This window comes from Varanus komodoensis, unplaced genomic scaffold (assembly GCF_004798865.1).
Source record: "Varanus komodoensis strain SLA01 unplaced genomic scaffold, ASM479886v1 scaffold38, whole genome shotgun sequence".
In the NCBI taxonomy this organism is placed as follows: domain Eukaryota; kingdom Metazoa; phylum Chordata; class Lepidosauria; order Squamata; family Varanidae; genus Varanus; species Varanus komodoensis.
Window position 1 is genome coordinate 3749999 of NW_025335909.1, and position 15265 is coordinate 3765263.

At 47.7% G+C, this 15265-nt stretch overlaps 1 protein-coding gene across 13 annotated transcripts in view; it reads right to left on the reverse strand.

The window, feature by feature from the left end:
- Positions 1-15265, reverse strand: part of EP400 (E1A binding protein p400) — a 58962-nt gene that overhangs the window by 25130 nt on the left and 18567 nt on the right. For 12 of the 13 annotated variants that reach the window (XM_044440577.1, XM_044440574.1, XM_044440576.1 and 9 more), the window contains 14 exons: positions 14272-14361; positions 13296-13397; positions 12635-12828; positions 11734-11911; positions 11474-11610; positions 10047-10216; positions 9341-9515; positions 9079-9215; positions 7945-8131; positions 7199-7365; positions 5445-5599; positions 3771-4028; positions 1947-2111; positions 1215-1379 (listed from right to left, as the gene is read on the reverse strand). In XM_044440577.1, the coding sequence (XP_044296512.1) occupies positions 1215-1379; positions 1947-2111; positions 3771-4028; positions 5445-5599; positions 7199-7365; positions 7945-8131; positions 9079-9215; positions 9341-9515; positions 10047-10216; positions 11474-11610; positions 11734-11911; positions 12635-12828; positions 13296-13397; positions 14272-14361 (2280 nt within the window). The remainder of the gene's footprint in view (positions 1-1214; positions 1380-1946; positions 2112-3770; positions 4029-5444; positions 5600-7198; positions 7366-7944; positions 8132-9078; positions 9216-9340; positions 9516-10046; positions 10217-11473; positions 11611-11733; positions 11912-12634; positions 12829-13295; positions 13398-14271; positions 14362-15265) is intronic. The other variant, XM_044440575.1, reaches the window with a different exon arrangement.

Genomic DNA, 15265 nt, shown 5'->3' on the forward strand with positions numbered 1-15265 from the left:
CAGAGCATTCAGACATGGTTTATCAAAAGATGTGGGCAAAAACCCCAGCAGCATGGCAAACAGTCAGGAACAATGGAATTTTCAGTCCACAACACTTTCTGCCCACCCCTGCCCTGCCATACAAGGAAGGAAACAAACCTCCACCCACCCTCCCATCGGGTGTGGGGATTAGTTAGCCATACCGCTTCCCAGGAACATGTTCCCATAACAGCACCCCCCAGCCCCGAAACAGGCTGACTGAAACTCCCAGGGCACGGGGGAATGAACACAGACACAAACCCAGAGGGCAAAGTGCCTGTTCTCTTTTCCCTTTTCTTTGCTGTCTCCCCCCCACCCCACCCTGCCACCACAAACCAACACATGGACTGCTAGCATGAAATGTTCGTGTTTCTCATTTCGCCACAAAAGTGATTAAGGATAGCTCTGGAAATGCTGCGGATGAGCAAGCGATCTAGCAGGTAAGAACCTACCCTACAAAAGCCCCTCTGGGCTATTAGGGTGGTATATAAATGCAAATAATAAATAAACAAGGAGTGGGAGAAGCTTCCTTTCACGGGAAGGGAGAAGACCTGACTAAACCGGAAAAACAGCTCTAGTGAAGAAGCTTGTGAACTACAAGGGAAGGGGGGGGGGGGGTGTTTGCACAGGTGTGCAGTGGTAAATTTGGACATTCATGGGCTCATCTCAACAGTCCCCACAGACATATCCTCAAGAAGAGCCCAAAACTGCAGGGGAGCCATATTCATTCATGGCAAGTAATCCAGAGCAGCAGTTTTCACCTCTGCCGGGCACAAGACTTTTGCAAAACGAATTAGCCTTTCAAAAGCAAGCTACCCCCAAAATACGTTACATGGGAACAGGGACAAATATATTGCCAGGAAAACGTGTTCCTCTTTCTCCCCACCCATGTCTTGCTACCATGAGGGCTGCGGCTTAGCGCAGAGGTCACAAGAAAGTCCAAGAGGGAGTGGCAGAGGATGTCAGCGTCTTGCTGAGAAAAAATCATATGGACCACATCCCTGCAAGCCCTGGATCCACTTTATCACTGGTGTCTAAATAAACTCACCTCTCCCCTCCTACTGTGGAGCGAAGAGGGCAGGGAGTGTGAAAGAGACCAAGGAAAGCAGGAGAAGTAAGACTATCCAGCCAGCCATGTAAGATGGCGTGTACTCCTAAGACATTCTAGAAACAGACACGAGGGAGAGCACCCTTACCTTGCTGCGTTACTGCTGAAGTGGGCAAGCTGGCAAGGTGCTGGTTTCCCAAAGCGTTCAGAGCGTTTTGAACGGTCCCGGCCTGTGACACTGTCTGCATGACCACTGTCCCCTGAGGCCGCAAGTACTGCTGCCCAGGAGCAGACACAATCTGCAGGACGCTGCCTGGTTTAGAAACAATCAGCAGGGAGAAGCCATTAACCGACTTGATGAAGTCAAAACGAAAACAAGCCCAGCCAGTCTCCTTGCACCACATACTGCGAGAGCAAGTCAAAGCAAATCCTTCCAAGTCCTTGGGTGAGATTTTCAAGGCAGACACAAAGGCGACAGTATCAAGGAACAAAATTCACTGGCCCCCAGCAAGACAACTCCCAGCCTGAGAGGGTGACCTTTGCCACGGGGAAGCTGTGAGGAGGAAGTATATGCCGGCAGTGCAGATCCTCCTCCTCCATTCCAGAGGAGGTCTGTGGGGTGCAAAAGGCAATTGGGCCATAGTCTGGGGCAAAAGCGGAGGAGGCGAGAGAGACCACCCGATTGCACTGTAAGCTCTTCCTGCCTGGAGAAAGGGGAACAACCTGCGCCAGCTGGGGAATGGTGGGTGTAAGAAAGGGGTGAGGCCCAGGAAGTACATTTATACTTGTATGTAAATGTGTATTCCTGAACTGTGTGAACCATCCCCCTGCCCAAGGGTCTGCTGCAGAGGGAAGAGAGAATCAGTGCTTGCTGCCGTACCTTGCAGCTGCAGAGGCTGCCCTGCCGTGAGCTGGCGAAGCTGGCTGTGAGACAACGTGAACTTGTTTCCTTGAAACTGCAGCGTCACAGGGGTTTCCGGCTGTGCGATTCTGCCCTGTGCTCCTGCAGCGGAGGTCAGCTGGGTCATTTTTACGACTTCGCCACCTGCGAGTGGGACAGAAAGGCACATTAAGAGAGAGGGGCTGCACTCCAGGGATCCTGCCTCTCCTCTTCTTCTAGTTAGTCAGATGGATGCTAAAGCTTCCCCCGCTCCCCATGCAGAAATATACACAGTGCAGAGAAGGGGAAAGTGTCATATAAAAGTTCCACAGGTACTGCTTTGATACAGGTGACAGACAAACAGGTTTTGCTCTGCTTGTTGAATGCAGAAGATTTGGTGAAAGGGGGCAGGGAGGGTGAGAGGGAGGGAGGGAAACTTATCCTTCCACTTTTACGGGCGACAAGAGTGACCTGAAAAAACTCATGTGACACTTCATAAACCATAGAGCAGAAAGTCATAAAGGTTGGACCTCTACTGCCTTTTCAAAAGCAAAATGCAGGAAAGTGCAAGAAGTAACAGGGTACTTCATGGGGATTACCAGTGAATTCATCCTGTTTAAATAATTTGCAGCTGAAACAAGGGTTGATTTTGTTCTATGTAATCTAATCACTTGTAATCTAATAAAAAAAGTTAAGGATGAATCACGAAGTGAACTGTTGTAACAACTGTTGCAGTGTGTTGTTGTTAGGGTTTGTTTTTTTGTTTTGTTTTTTGTAAGCCATCCAGAGACTTTTAGTATTGGAACAACATATAGAAACTTTAAATAAACAAACAAAAATTGAATTTTTTTTCACGATTTGTTAGGACAGCACATTCAGTGAGGTTTTTTCATGTCAAATGTGTCAAATTTATTTCACACAGACCACCTGCTTACCTAAAAAAAACTGTAAAGGTTTTCTTGCTGCAATTTTAAAGAGGAGTCTTAAAGTGTCCGTCTGGTGTGAACACAGCTTTAGTGCGGCTCACAAGAGATGAAACCCAAGGTACAAAAAAACATCCACGAAACAATTCAGGTCAACTGGGAAAAAAATATTCGCCCTATGCTTGCAGAAATGCATTAACGCATTGAAAAGGTTTCAACAGAAAAGTCTGCTTAATTGTTTTGGACTCGAGATGTGGAATGTTTAGCTTTTGCAAAGGCAGTTTATTCCCCCCCAGGATTAAAACATTAGTACAAGAGTGCTCAGTATTCTGTAGACATGCTAGTAGGCAGTGAACAAACACTCTGAAGCAAAACCACCTCTCCGCATTTCCCCTCCACCCTCCACCTAACTGTTGCAGCTCGCCTCCAGGGCTTTGAGAGAGAGAGGCCTTCTTTAGCAGGATGAGGTTAGTGTTTTCAAAAAGAAAGAATCAAATTAGGAGGAGAAGAGAGCTTTCTTTGAAAAAAAACAAAACTTTCCAGGTCCAAAGGAAGTCCGGCCAGCAGAGGAAACATGCAGAAAAGAAGAGATTAAGTTGACACCGCTAATATTATGTCCACAGCGATTTTTTAAACTGGATTTCTCATCCAAATTTGGGGCATTATTGTTATTATTTTTTGTTTCCAACCCTTGGTCAAATACACAAAGTAAATTAGGGAGCAAAACTACTCATAAGAATGATGGAAGGAGGGGGAAAGGGAGAACCAAACCAAGCCGTCAAAACAAAATCATTCTGTACACATTGTTTAGGGTGCCTAAGAACTTAACCTCAGGGAAGTTGGAAAAAAACATAAACGAAGAGGTGGGAGAAACCTGGAGAGGGGAGGTGGGGGCACTTACTGGGCAACCGTGCCTGAGCCTGAGAGGTCAGTACCAGCCTCTGAGGCAGGACACTCTGCTGGATGGTGTGTGGGGGAACCTGGGCCGGGGCCTGGCTTAGTGGCAAGGCCTGCGCAGCGCTCTGGCCCCGCTGCTTCGCAGGATTGGCCGGGCTAGTTGCGGTGGCGAAGGTCACTGCTGGCTGCGGTCTTGGAGGAGCACTGATGGAAGACTGAGCTGGCTGAAACTGTGGTGCTGCGGAGGAGGCGGTGGCGGCGGCTGCAATCGATAAGGGCGGGGTGTGCAAGCTGTTAGAGTCAGTCCTGTTTTCGAAGAGCTACAGCATTGGAGAGCTTCATTTGATTTAAACCGTAAAACATTTCAGGCTAGGCACAGAAGCGCCGCGGGACCCCTCGTTTCCACGGGTTGGGTCATCCAAGTGGAAGCTTCCAGACCAACCGCGTCACAGCAGTCAAAACCATGCGCAATCAGTTCGGTGTGTCCGCAAGTTACTCGCACGTTACTCACAGCCAGCGATGGGCAGCATGTTTGCCAGCTTCTATTAGTTGGCTTCCAAAGCCATTCGTGTTCTAGAACATGTGGTTCTCAAACTGTGCCCAAGGCAGGCCTCTCACTGAAACTACATAGTTCATCCATCCAAGAAGAAGCTGGAATGGACCCCTTCTATGGAACCAAAAGGGTCAGACTGATTGGCCTGAGGGGTTCACTTTCAGAGCAGATGGAACCCAATGGAAAGGCTTACCGCACAGCCCTCCCGGGGCAAGTCACACCCGACGGAATGCTCCCCACACTAGAAAGCATCAGACGTATCGCAAGGCAGAGGCCCTCCCCGCTCAGCGATGCCTCGCACACGCCGATCAGCGGACAGGCCAGGCTAAATGTCCTACCTATCGGTTGGCTTTCCATGTGCAGCGGGTTCTGAGGTGGCAAAGCACCCAGACAAGCCTGTATCCTCAACGGGCTCCGCTTTATTTAGAGGCTCAAGTGAAAGGGGCAGGGGCTTGGAATGAACAGGGGCACCCACACCAGATTCTGGAACTTGCCCAACTCCAAACACGATCTCGTGGGCAGAGGCCCGCTGGGTGCTCATTGCCGGAGAGGAAGGGAAGGAGAGAGCAGCATCCGATCGCCTGGCCCCATGAAGGCCCCCACAAGAGAGCCGCGTGGTCAGGGCGAGCTCACCCCACTGCTCAGAGAGGCTCCCCCTACATTTTGAGAACCACAGTTCTAGGCCACGGAGGGGCCAGTTCAGGCAGCTAAACCAGCCTGCTCGAGATGGAGGGAGACCAGACTCTTGCAAAAGTCAGCAAGTGGCAAAGCAAGTGAACACGTGCCCACACAGCTGGTTGGAAAACCCAGCAATTCTTTTTTTCTTTTTCTTTTTAATGACCACCACCTATATTTTCATTAGTTTTTGAATGGCCTGATTCAAGAGGGATACGAATAAAGAGTCGAGTCTGAGAGGAAACAATGGCACAACTGCTACGCCAAGCTTTACACGGACCCACTCAATTCAGACCTTTAACATGGCCCTTTAGTTGAACGAATTGCTCGCAACTGCCATGGGCTGGGTGGTAATGGCAAGCAAGCGGACAGGTCCAATTTCAACAGGCTGGAATCTAGCACGCAGAAACCCTAGTTCTCCTCTAGCTGGAGTGCCAATACCTTTCCTACCTTGATTTGCAGACACTGCGGTCATAGGTGACCTGCCTCGCACTTGTCCCTGCTGAGCGACTGTGGCTGCAGTTGTCGTGCGTTGCACTTGGGTGCTGGGAAAAGACGCTGTTCTGCCTTCCGGCTTCTGACCGTATGGAACAGGTTGGAACAACCTGAGAAGGGAACGACTTTGATCACTACCTCCCACCATGCGCAAAGGAGTAAAACAAAGCAAAATCTTCCTTTGTGTAACATTTTCAGATCCAGAAGCATTTCCTGTAAGCACTCCCACAGCTTTTATATTAATAAATGCAAGATGAGGTGCCGTTTTCCTGGTGAGCAGGGCGAGGGCAATGTTCTCTCAATACACAGACGCCTGCTGGATTCAGTGCCACAGGCACCGACCATCAAACCACGGCTCAGAAACGCACGCCAAACCCTGCTTCCTATCCGATTCAGAAGCAATCATGGCCAGCTGTAACAACATGTTGTCTGATTTTGGATGCCACAGTGTAATGACAGCTATCCCTCAGAAAAAAATAGGAGAACCAAAAGAAGAGCGTATGACCCAGCAGAACATCCCAATCCACAAACCGTGGTTTACAATGCACTCCAGGTCATGGTTGGAAATCCCTGCTTTTGAAGCAAACCTGAGTGCTTGCCCAAGGCAGGAACGCAAAGCAATGGTTATGTCAAGCCAGAGAAAAGAGGAGGACGGCGCACGTGAGCCTGGCAAGGACGGAGGAACAGGGGAGCTGCCTTGCTCCTCTAGTCCAGCAATGTCTGCTCGGACGGGCACCAGGCATCTCAGCCAGTCCCTTTCGTGCCCTGTGCTCCCTGACTCTTTTAACTGGATTGGTCCAGGGGCCGTCGTGATGCAAAGCACATGCTTTACCACCAAGCCTGAGTTTCAGTACATGGGGTACCCCAGCTGCCAAAATGTGGCTTGGTGAATGAACCTCCGTGATGTCCAAGATGGGCCAGAGGGCTGAGCCAAGGAAAGCATTTCACTTCACCACTGCTTTTATTTACAGCATTATCCACATGCATGGCACGTTGAAAGAGAGACGCAAGACAAGCAGGCCCCTGCAGGCCCTTGAGGGTTCATGATCTAAGTTCTGCAGGAAGGGAGGGGAGAAAATGAGAGCCAGGTAAACGTGCAAAAAGAATGAAAGTGCAACTTCATTCCCTGCCTAGCTGTTAATTAAGTGGTCAACCCATGTTTGAGTGGCACTCGTTCCAAGACATGAATTGGGGAAGTTCATCGTTTAACGCTCCACTGTACAAACGTATTTCCTTTCCACAGAAAACTAACTAGCACCCTGGGGATTTCGGGACTAGTCTATGCAGGTTTACGCTCCGGAAATACTTCATGGAGGAGGTTCAATCAGGGACACAACTCCCCATCTGCAATTTAAAGCCCAGGCAAAGCTTTACTGACTCAATGACAACTAGGCCACTGCAGCAATCCATACTTCGGCTCCAGTTCAAGGCCAAAGACTACACAGAAAAGATGCCTTGAGAAGGAAGGTCAATTTCACAATACTTGGGTTTCCATGGAATGAGTAAGCCAGGATACAGGTAAATCCTGGTTTACCATGGACAATTTGCATGTAATTGCATGCAGCCAGTTTCTGTTTAATTCCTCCTGCAACTGCAAACGGATAAACAAATTAGTAATGCTTTGCTCAGAGTAGTTCTCCCCCGACTTCCATTTCAAAAATGAGAGCAAAATTGCATCTTTTTTCCTAATTCCACATTGAAAGACACACCTGCTTGGCTTCAGCTTTACTGGATTAGGCCTCGGCAGAGGTAAGGGAGAGGTGTAGATTTCTTCTATGAGCTTTCTGGTCACTTTTTGCTTCGGCAGCACTTGCGACTCGTACCGAGTCATTTTATTCTCAATCCCAATCAAATCAAAGAGACTCAGGTCTGTAACCTGTGGGTGGGCATGGAAATATGTTAAAGTTAGTAATGTTCTTCCTATCATTATTAAGTTGCTATGCATACACTACTGTTTGACTAATAGGTGCTCAAGAGAACTTACAAGTCAAAAAGGTAATAGTTTAAATCACTGATTCTTTACCCAAAATATTTGTGGGCCACGTATCTCAGAGGCAGCCTTCCAGCAAACTGAGACTCACACACCAGAACTCTCTGCGGTGCAGGCACGGCATGGGAGTTCTGCATCAGACAGATCCATATGGAAAAAATGCCAGTGCCCAAAATGTCCTTGGAGCTAGAGAAGCAGAATGCTGAGTGCAAGCTTTGGATCACACGGGTCTCTTCATCTGGGCTCTGCCTGGCAACCTTCATGTGAGCAATGAACCAAGGCGCTGCCACAGGTGGGCTCTGAGCCACTGACAAGCACCTGGGGGCAGCAAGGGGTGCCAGCAGCCTGCCTTGGGTCCAGCCCTGGCCAGCACTGCTTGCAGAGGAAGAGCCACAAGCAAGAACTTTGGGATGAAAATACTCGCACGCTCTCTCAAGGAGTATCTGACAAGGTATCCGAACTCACCTTCCACAGATTGCATTCAAGGGCTTTTAAAACCACAGAAGCAGTTCTATATTGCAGGGCCTCCAAGACAAAGGAGGAACTAGATTGCCGAGGGTTTATCAGATCCGGGTGGTTGCAGATCTTTTGCAGCTGCATCAAAACGTGAAGAACGCTGACAAAATGCCCGCTTTTAAGAGCATCTTGGGTTCTGTCAGAAAGTGGAGAAAAAGCAACATGTCAGTTTAAAGTAAATGTTACCCGAAACCTGTGCAGGGTAGTTCCGTGAGAGTTGGGCCCTTCTGGCTGGGTGGCAAATTCGTATGCCATCCTGTTTGTACTGGAGCCGCTCATGCGAAGCACATAAAGGCTCGCCAGGATCTGGTCTGCACCTGCTCAGCCTCAATGCTTCTGCCACCCTGGAAGCTTCCCTGAAATCTCAACAGCAGCTTTTAACATGGGGAAATATTCAGAATTGTGAACCCTCCAACTGAAGAGAGGCCATCAGTCAACTGCCTCATTGTGCTGCCTATGTAGATCGGGCCTTGTATAATCCAGTTCTAAATCCAAACTGCAGATATGTTTAAACTGCAGTTTGTTCTCATCTTTTGTAGCAGCAACACAATGAGAGGCCAGAGAGGACCTGATCCATGTTCTTTTCAAATACCCATTCTATGTAGATTTGAGGATGCAGTATCTTGAGTCCCTTAGAGCTGAATTTTAGAGAGAATTCCCTTTCAAACAACCCCTTATTTTTCATTAGCTGGGATATATTATATTGTGACATTATCAGTGATAAATTTGTTAAGCCAGCTCTAGGAAAGAGGATTTTTTCCCCCATTTTGGCAAACAGCAACAAAAGCCACTGAGCCATTTTAATTAATTTAATAATGTTTAGCATAGAAACCATTTTTAAAGGCTGATTGAATTATTTCTTAGCTTCTTTTCATTAAGCTTTGTTTAACTGGTCACTTTTTCACCTTGTTTTTGTATTTTTTCCCCTGTTCCTGTGCTGGATGTATATGCAAAATTCTGGTTGGCTACTGCACAATAAATGGAACAAAACAGTTCAGTACTTCGATGCTTGGTAGTTCAATATGTGCATCGAATATGATCTGAACATGCGGGGAATTTAAACTGAAACGTAAAAGCGCATACCCTGGCTGAAGGATGACATCTTCGTACATCACTTTTTGCCTGTTTGAAAGCCGACATTTAAGTACGTGCTCATATTTCTTTGTCAACTGCTTCTCAACGTCTCTTTTTGATCTCCGCAAAATAAATGGCTGGATCATCTGGCACAATGGGAAGGTGGAAGAAATGCAAAGTTGACACTAATATAATGTGAGCTAAATGACGTTATCAAAGGGATACAGTGACAGCCACACACAACAGTTGGGGCACAAAGCAGGTGACTCACTCGGTGTAACCTGATGACCAGTTTATGACAGTAATCCTGATTCTCCTCATTGGCTGCTTTCACAGGGAAATCCAAGTAAGGTTTGGAGATTCCTGGAATCAGGAAGTGGACCATGGTCCACAATTCCATCAAGGTGTTGTGCAGAGGTGTATCGATCAGGAGCAAGCGATGTTGGCTGTGAAGAGAGATTTCACAGTTCAAAATTCTGTGAAGCACAGATATCCATAGCAGCTTACTGGGAAAGGAAAACTAGGAGAAAAGATGGGTGAGGGGAACCCTCCCCAGCTGCAAAATGAGAAGGGGAAACATCCAGGGCCTAGTTAGACCAGGATGAGAGGATGCATTAGCTATGTGACTGTCCATCCTGAGAACGGTTTCGTTTTTGAAACAGCAAGTGTGCTGTGTTTTGGGATCCTGGTCTAGACTACACCATGCAAGACTGCTTCTCCCACGCCAAAACCCACACTCCCCAAGCTGCTGTATGCCCCCAAAGTGCCCTCTTGGTCTCAATCTATATCCCCGCCCCCAGCTGCAAAGGACCTCGATGCCCCTCAACCTGTAAGTCCCTCCTTTTGCCCTAGAAATGGAACTCTTGTCCCACAACTCAGTCTGTGGAACGCTGGCTCGCATTGCATGGACCAAAGACCCAGAACAACGGAAAGCAGCTGGCTGCTCAAACATCAGCACATTTCTAAATCCTTCAGACCTGCGGAGAGTGAAAAGCGCTTCCCAGTGCTTCTCTGTCATGTTTTTAATCTGCTGCATCTCGTCAACAACAAGGCATTTCCATCGCATCTTCATGAATGCCTGGTGGCCTTTAAATAGCTGCTTGTAGGAAGTGACGCATACATTAAAACTGTTGGGTTCCATCCACTCCTGGAGAGGAGGAGGAAGAGGAGAAAACGTAAGGGGAAGAGATCTGCAGCGGAACGAAAGAGCTCAGAACTAGAGCACCAACTAGAGCCATATTCAAAATGAAGGGCGCACAATTCCATGCTGCAGGCGAGGAGAAGCCGGAAAAGGTAAAAATCAGAAAACATTGCTTTCTCGGCGGCAGTTCTTCCTATCAGAGGAACCTTCTTCCAGATTGAGCGTTCAGTATGGCCTCCACCTGTTCTTCCCAAAGAAGTGCTAAGCCAGACTCTTCCCTCCCTGCCACTTTAACACACACTTGCTGAGTTACTAGCATTTATTTTCCTGGCCCAAACAAGACATTTAGCACAGTGCCTGCAAATTAGAGGACCTCCTGGACTCTGGTGCTGACGCCTGGCTGGGTCAGACTGCTGTGTTTCACTGGAAGAGAGCAGTGGCTGCAATGCCGGCTGCAAATCCATATCCCCCAGCTCCCAATGCCTATTCCTTCCTACCACATTTAGGCTTGGCAAGGTTGCCTGCGGAACCACAGCTTCTCCCCGTGCCACCGGGCAAGCAGGACCTCCTCAGTGGGAAAGGCTGTCGAGTCAAGCTGCCAAGCACAGGCACTGCAGGCAGGAGGGCCCCAATCCCAGGTGTCCAGAACAGAAGCAAGGTGTTCACTGCCCTCAGGGAGTCACTCGCAGTCACTGCAGCCAACACCAAGCCAAACGGACCGGCTGCCTGGTGTGGTGAAATGCAGCCGAAATGAGCTTCGCCTTGGGCGGCTCAGCTGCCAGTCCACAGGATGTCAGTAACAGAGCTAGGAAAGACTTTGGCCCCTAAGCCTTTGCAGAGCTACTGCCCACCAGACCAGAAAGTACCAGGTTAAATACACCAACAGTCTAACTTTGCACAAGGCAGCTTCTTTTCTCGCTTAATACCCCCCATGCTCGGAAAGGCAGAGGAAGCACTCAGATTTCAGAGCCGAAATGATTTCTGTCTTCCCCACAGACTCAAGGATTTTATCTGAGACATGAAGGAGACAAGAATCCAAGGGAGAGGATGCATTCGAACCGAATGATGGATGTATTTATTGGTCAGTGGCCACAGCCCTGAGGTAAGTAGCTTTGTTTCTCATTTAACTGTTGAAATCTGTAATGGGAGCCAACCTTGGCTGGCAAATGGGGCGTAATCATGACAGGACAAATAATATAATGTAGGTGCAGTTCAGCTCAGCAGACAGACACAGAATGAAACAATAACTATGTAATACGGTACCTGTCTCTTTGCTCGGAGTTCTCGCTGGCTGCCTATATAGAGCAGGATTTTCAAACCAGGGCACCAACGCTTCAGCTCAAGCTCCCATTTCAGTATGTTACAACTCCGAACAACCACCAGATGAGGACCCCAGTCGCCTGTGAAGAAAAAAGCGGCAGCAAGGAGCTTGAGAGCAACTCACCTGGAGAGCTGAGTCTGGCACACACGCCCCCGCTGGCCAGCCCCAGGCTAAAGATTTGGGGGCCACAGGACTGGCTTACCCTCGTTACAGGCCAGATGAGCAAAAAAGGCAATGACTTGCACCGTTTTGCCAAGCCCGGCCTCATCTGCCAAAATGCCATTGAGATTCTTCTTGTACAGCTTGGCTAGCCAGTCTAAACCAATCTTCTGATACTCTCGAAGGGAGCCGTACAAGAGGGGCGGAGTGTTGTATTTAACCTGCAACAAACACACACAGACATTTCCAATCTGGGATTTCCTTCACAGCATGGTCAGCGGCTTTTTCTTAACCTACCTGCTGTTGATTTCTATAGGTCAGTGCAGGAGGTTCTCCCTGCCCCTGCTCCAACCATTTTATGAAGTCAATAAAGGTTCAAAGAAATCTCACGTCCTTAGTCGGAAGGAGATAAAATGGTGTAAAAGAAAAATCAAAGCAGGAGGAACTTAAAAGCAGCATACTGGAGGAGGATGTTTGTGATTTTTAAGAAAGGGATGGAAATCTGAAACATTGAGAAGCAAGGTCAATGGGCACAAAACCCACAAGAAAGCATGAAGCAAGAGAGCTTGAGCAACCAGAGAAGTCGCCAAAAGGAAAAAGTTCACACTCTGACTTGGGAGGAGACGCCAAGGCCACCAGCAACAAGGCCAAAGACCCTGATGGCAGGATCCTGCATTCCCTGAGTGGTAGGAAGGCTTAGGCCATTGCGGGTACCTCTGCACACCAAAAAGGGAGCTATGAATTTCTAGGATTTCCCGCAGGAAAGAGGGCAAGCCCATTAGGATAAGGCTGCAGTTAAGGCTGCCATCCGAAACATAATTTATTTGAGAGTTAGCTCTGTTGAACACAGCTGGACACTCTTGCAAACAAAGGTGCCTACACTTAGCAGATTGCCCTCTCTAGACTGTTCATCGTGTATCACAACTGAAATGGAAAATACTTACCGTGGTTGTGATCCGGGCACTACCTTTTGGCAAGAGGGTTTCTGCTGCAGCAGCCACCTCTGCTATGTCCCTCCCGTGTTTCTTGATTGGAACCGCTCTCTCTGCACCTTTATACTGATCGATGCTGAGGAGGGAGTCAATCAGGATCGTGTCCTTCTGAAGGAGTTCCTTCTCAGCTACGTGGTCTTCCATTTCTGATCAAACAATAATCAAACAATCAATTCTGCACAGGCAGGCGCTTCCTAGTGATCGGTGATGCAGCGAAGTTTCTGCAAATGCCAAAATCCAAGACGGTGAATCTGGATGGTGCTGAGGTCAGACCCTGCTGGTAGGGTCCAGGAACCAAGATGGGGTGCCACCCCTCTCAAGAGGCAATCTACCCCTTCGACACAGGGTCATGCAGCACTAGGCTTGGACCCCCTGCTCAGCCACAGAGCCTCGGTGAAGTCGAGCCTTCTTGGACTAAGTGACTTCTCATGACGGATACAAAGCCCACGAAATTTCCACTCGAGGGCCTAAGAAGCTGCAGCATTACCCAAACCATGGCAACAGAACCTGAGGCTGCATGACAGTGAATGGCAGCCTGCAGAAAGCAAGCAAGGGCACAGCACACGGCAAAGGTGCCTTCCCAATTCCCTAATGAGGCGTGGCCCAAACACACCTTCCTCACTTGTCTCCTCTTCGGGTTTCGGCTGGGGCCAGTGAAAATTCTCTGCAAAGGCACCTTCATACATCTTCATCAAATCATCCAGTGGGAGCTCGGCTGAACACAATTGAAAAAGTAAAAGAGGGAAGTCACGGCCTTGATTCAGCATCAAAGCAGAAGGAAAACGACGAGGCTGGTTAGAGGGGATGCAACATTTTAACAAGACGACTTTCATATTAATGTCTGGACAGGTTTTCCATATAAACAAACACCAACCTCCCTTAAGGCTATTAAGGGACGGGGGGAAAGAGTTCCATTTCAGAATGTATTCATTTCTGAAGCAGGGAAGTTCTTTCCGTCTGGATATTCAAGCTTCAGTTGAGATCTCAAATGAGATTAGCTTGCCAGGCTCAGCACTGAGTGCCTGAAAGCACCACCAGGGATCTGTGGGGGAGATGTGACCCACGGATGGGGAAAACAAGAAGTGAAAGGGAAGTCAGATTATTAGTGGGCTCTGACCACAGAGGAGAGGGCTGCTCAATCAAGCCTTGTTTTTCAATCACGTGGACATTCTAAGGAAGATTCTGGCAGCCCTTTCCTAACACTCACTTCTCCTTTCATCTCCTGCTCAGTCAGTAAACCCGGACAAGATCTGGCTCCTTGCCTTCCCTGACTAGTAACACAAGTGCCCAGCAAGGGCAGGAGCTCTGGGAGCACTTCCCAACCCACTAGTAGCTGAGCACTTGTTACTGGTGCCACGTTCTGAAAAGCAAATGGGAAAGCATTCTGGACATTTAACAACATCCACAGAGTTGGCACAGTGTAATGTCAGGTCAGCACAGCCCAGTATGCAAATAAATCAATAATAAGCCCATATCCATATGAACAGGAGCATCAGTGATCCTGAGACTAAAGGATGAGCGAAAGAAGACAGAAACCAGGGATGTTTCAGACCTGCTGTGGCTATCCCTGCACCTGCCTTTGGGCTCACCTTCTTTGGCCAAGGTGGACAGCTCTGTTTGATAATTGACATTGCCTTCTTTAGCTTCCTGCTCTTCAATGGTTTCCTCCTCATCTTCAACTAAAACAAAACAGACATCCCACAGATCACAATGAGGTAGGAAACCAGATGTTGCTGCCAGAACATTCACTTTGGCAGTTTAGTATATTACTACGGTGCCCACCCCAGAAAAAAGAACTAACAAACGAACAGAATTAAAAAGGCAGATGCAGGTAGCAGCATTTGTTTTACTTCTGCCATTTATTCATTTGTTTGTTAGGGAAATTTATTGGCCATTCATCACAGTCATCTCTGGACAGCTTACAGCATTATTCTAAATCCTAAATAAAATAAATTGGCTATTCCACAACTGAGCATAAAACTAACGTATTTAAAATAAATTAAATAAATCAAATACAATTAAAATTGCTTAATGTTAAAATATTGATCAAATAAAAAGGTCTTGACCTGGCGCCAAAAAGCATATCATGACGGTACCAGGCAGACCTCTCTAGGGAGCACATTCCATAGTCAGGGCACCACCACAGAGAAAGCTCTTCTCCGAGTATGGTCTCCTAACCTCTTTTAGTTCTCCATTGATAAGACATACTTCTACACCATATAATATAATATAATATAATATAATATAATATAATATAATATAATAAAGTGGTTTAACATTCCTTCCTTCCCTCTGTGTTTCAATCATGCTAAATTCTACTTTAAAGTTGTACCAACTGTTTTGTTTTTTCTGGACTGGTTTGAGAGCTGCCTTATACCCAAAGGCTAGGATTCTAAACAGTTCGGAAGATGCACGGCCGGATCTAAAAGTAAAGGGACCTTCCAGCTCATGGAAAGCTCAGTCTATTTACTAGCATCTACTAAAAGCAAGCTCACTTATCTGAGTGCTGCGGTTTACATAACCAAAATGGCACACTATATACATAAGGGATGCATCAGAACTGGGAGAATTCCAAGGTCTGCA